This window comes from Nerophis lumbriciformis, linkage group LG01, assembly GCF_033978685.3.
Source record: "Nerophis lumbriciformis linkage group LG01, RoL_Nlum_v2.1, whole genome shotgun sequence".
Classification (NCBI taxonomy): domain Eukaryota; kingdom Metazoa; phylum Chordata; class Actinopteri; order Syngnathiformes; family Syngnathidae; genus Nerophis; species Nerophis lumbriciformis.
In genome coordinates, this window is record NC_084548.2 from 63,265,001 (window position 1) to 63,268,628 (window position 3,628).

Below are 3,628 nucleotides of genomic sequence, written 5' to 3' on the forward strand. Positions count from 1 at the left end.
AACCGATTCAAACCATTCCAACATCAACAATCCACTCATCCAACTAACACTCCCAAGTTCCAAACCACATTCCGTTTTTCTTGGAAATTCAAACTCTTCAACATTCAAACTATTCTTACATTCATACTACACTCTGTCAGTATTTCGGTTCAACTTCAGCATTGGAGCATTCACACGCAATTCCTTCAGAAATTGCCTCATCTAGTTTCATTGTAATATTCATCAACGTTCATGTTTTTATTGAAGACGATGCCTGATGGTTTACATCGTGCTGGTCCTTGATGTTCTGTTTTTGTGTGCTCCAGTTCTCCACACCGTCTTTTCTCCCAAGCAACAAACGTACCCGCCCTCTTTCATCCAGAAGACTCCGCCTCCTCTCACAGGTAGGACATTAAATATTCATCCGTCAATTAGTGACCTAATTAAACAGAAGAACGGACTCATTAGAGGGGCTCAGGTGGTAGAGCGGCCGTGCCAGCAACTTGAGAGTTCCAGGTTCGATCCCCGCTTCCGCCAGCCGAGTCACTGCCATTGGGTCCTTGGGCAAGACACTATGTAAAACAAGAACACACTTTTTTTTTTTTTTTTTTAATGCATTCTAAGTTGTTAAATACTGCAAGTAAGAGGTGGCTAACAATGCAGCTGATGGTAGTAATCATAAAGCCTCCAAAAACATCCATAAAGCGCCAACAATACTTCATTTACTTGTCGTGACCTGAAAATTAAAAAGTATTAGCGATATTGTTATTGGAAGCGGTAACACAGAGGAACTACTTTTATTGACACTGTGACCACAGAGAGCTAACTGGCTTATGCTGCTGTATTGACATATTGAGCTGCTGCGTGGCCTCTGAGTTGGTGAAAGGGAATTTGAGGTGATAAATCATGTCTCTCACCTGGATAGTGGAAGGTTTTGGACATAATCTGACAAGTTGGTCAACTTTGACATCCAACTTAGACCTGGGGATGGCCAGAAAAACACTTTTTTTTAACCCTTTGTGAGGGTTATGATGAATTGTTGATGTAAAGGGGAATATAGAAACATCCCATCAGTCTTTATCCCAGTGAGAGCAGACATTGTACAGTAAGTGGTTGTTTTATTATGTTTGTATATCTTGTTAAGCACTTAGCAATGCTGCTACATGACGCTTAGTGTTTGACTAAAGCTGCATCTGTTTAGCACGCAGCTTCTAAAACTTGTAGATCATCCTCCTTATATTCAGGCTCAAAAATAGAAGTTTCTGGATCATCATTTGTCCCAAAGTAGTCTTTGTTGTCTCTCATCAAGTCTGCCATGATTAGTAGTCTTGTTGTTGTTGAAGGGAAAGTGAGCGTTGTGATGCGTCTGTGAAATGAATACTACCTATGACATATTATGAATGTTACTACATTACATATATACTTACAGTATGATGAAAATATGTAAATATTACATATTATGAATGTTACTACATTACATATATACTTACAGTATGATGAAAATATGTAAATATTACATGTTATTGTGAATGTTAATACATTACATACAGTATATACTTAAAGTATGATTAAATAATGTAAATATGACATGTTATTATGAATGTTACTACATGACATATGTACACAGTATGATGAAAATATGTAAATATTACATGTTATGATGAATGTTACTACAATACATATATACTTACAGTATGATGAAAATATGTAAATATTACATATTATGATGAATGTTACTATATTACATATATACTTACAGTATGATGAAAATATGTAAATATTACATGTTATTGTGAATGTTAATACATAACATACAGTATATACTTACAGTATGATTAAATAATGTAAATAGTACATGTTATTATGAATGTTACTACATGACATATATACTTATAGTATGATGTAAATATGTAAATAATATATATTATGAATGTTACTACTATACATACATACATACAGTGTGATGTAAATATGTAAATATGACATGTTATTATGAGTGTTACTACATCACATACAGGTATATACTTACAGTATTATGTAAATATTACATGGTATTATGAATGTTACTACATTACATATATACTTACAGTATGATGAAAATATGTAAATATTACATGTTATTATGAATGTTATTACATTACATATATACTTACAGTATGATGTAAATATTACATGTTATTATAAATGTTACTACATTACATGTATACTTACAGTATGATGAAATGTAAATAGTACATGTTATTATGAATGTTACTACATGACATATATACTTACAGTATGATGAAAATATGTAAATATTACATGTTATTTTGAATGTTATTACATTACATATATATTTACAGTATGATGTAAATATGTAAATATTACATGTTATTATGAATGTTACTACATTACATGTATACTTACAGTATGATGAAATGTAAATAGTACATGTTATTATGAATGTTACTACATGACATATATACTTGCAGTATGATGTAAATATTACATATTATGAATGTTACTACTATACATATATACTTACAGTATGATAAAAATATATAAATATAACATGTTATTATGAATGTTACTAGATACTACATATATACTTACAGTGGGGATATAAAACCTTGATGGAGGCTTTTGGATGTTTTTAGAACGCTTTATAAGCAGAATAGACTGCATTGTTTGCTGACTTTTGCTGACGTGTATTTTCGCTTTAGAATGCACACAAAGAAAAAGATAAGTGTTCTTGTCTTCGCCCCCAAAAGTGCAGTTTGACTTTACTAGTGAGGATGAATGTTTATGTATTTGATATTCATTATCTTTGATTCGATTTTTACTCCTCCCAGCTTTTTCAGCCCCAGTGTCTCCGGCCAAGAACTCCTTCAACCACTCCGCACCCAGAGGGGATCCCGGCAGCAGCCCTCGTTTTCGTCTTTATTCCCCGGACTACATGTCCTGACCTCCCCTTCATCATCACCATCCCCTTCATCACTGAACGTGCCTCTGAGGGTCAGCCTGGACGCTGATCACATGACTGTACAACTTTTGCAAGTATATTTTGGTACACACCTTTTTACGAGTGAATAGTTCTTAGTTTAGCGATTCAAAGAATTGTTGTTATTGTTTTATTGTGCACCTTGTTTGTTTAGGAGAGAACTTGACTGTAAACACTGTCCACTCAACTCATCATCCTAAAAAATGTGCATTAGTGCTTCTTTTAAATGTTGTTTTTGGGACATTTTGTCTTTTTGAAGGTTTGAGCCACCAAAACGTGCAGCTTGTTTTTATTTCATGAATGTGAACTCGTTGAAGATGTGAAGCTTTTTTCTGTTGCTTTCTCAGAGACCTCGACGACACGACTGTATGCTCGCAACATGATTGTGTACGCTCTCACGCTTGGCAAATAAAGTGTTTAATTTCCTCAAAAATAACAATTTCTTCTATTTTAAAATGAAGTCATCTACAAAAGGTAAACATGCCAAGCTTTAGGCTACTAGGACCTAGCAGCTACACAACAGCTAAGCACAAAAGGTAGATATAGGTAATAATCATTGAACAATAAAAGGTGACATTTGTCAATAAAAACAAGTATTAGAGATGTCCGAGAATATCGGCCTGCCGATATTATCGGATATTATCGGCCGATAAATGCGTTAAAATGTAT

The 3,628-nt window shown here is 33.8% G+C and overlaps 1 protein-coding gene across 2 annotated transcripts in view; it reads left to right on the forward strand.

The window, feature by feature from the left end:
• nup210 (nucleoporin 210) overlaps window positions 1-3,395 on the forward strand; it is a 143,910-nt gene extending 140,515 nt beyond the window's left edge. For both annotated transcript variants that reach the window (XM_061923652.1, XM_061923662.1), the window contains exons 39-40: window positions 306-383; window positions 2,811-3,395. In XM_061923652.1, the coding sequence (XP_061779636.1) occupies window positions 306-383; window positions 2,811-2,923 (191 nt within the window). In that variant the 3' untranslated portion in view covers window positions 2,924-3,395. The remainder of the gene's footprint in view (window positions 1-305; window positions 384-2,810) is intronic.
• The last annotated feature ends 233 nt before the right edge of the window (window positions 3,396-3,628 follow it).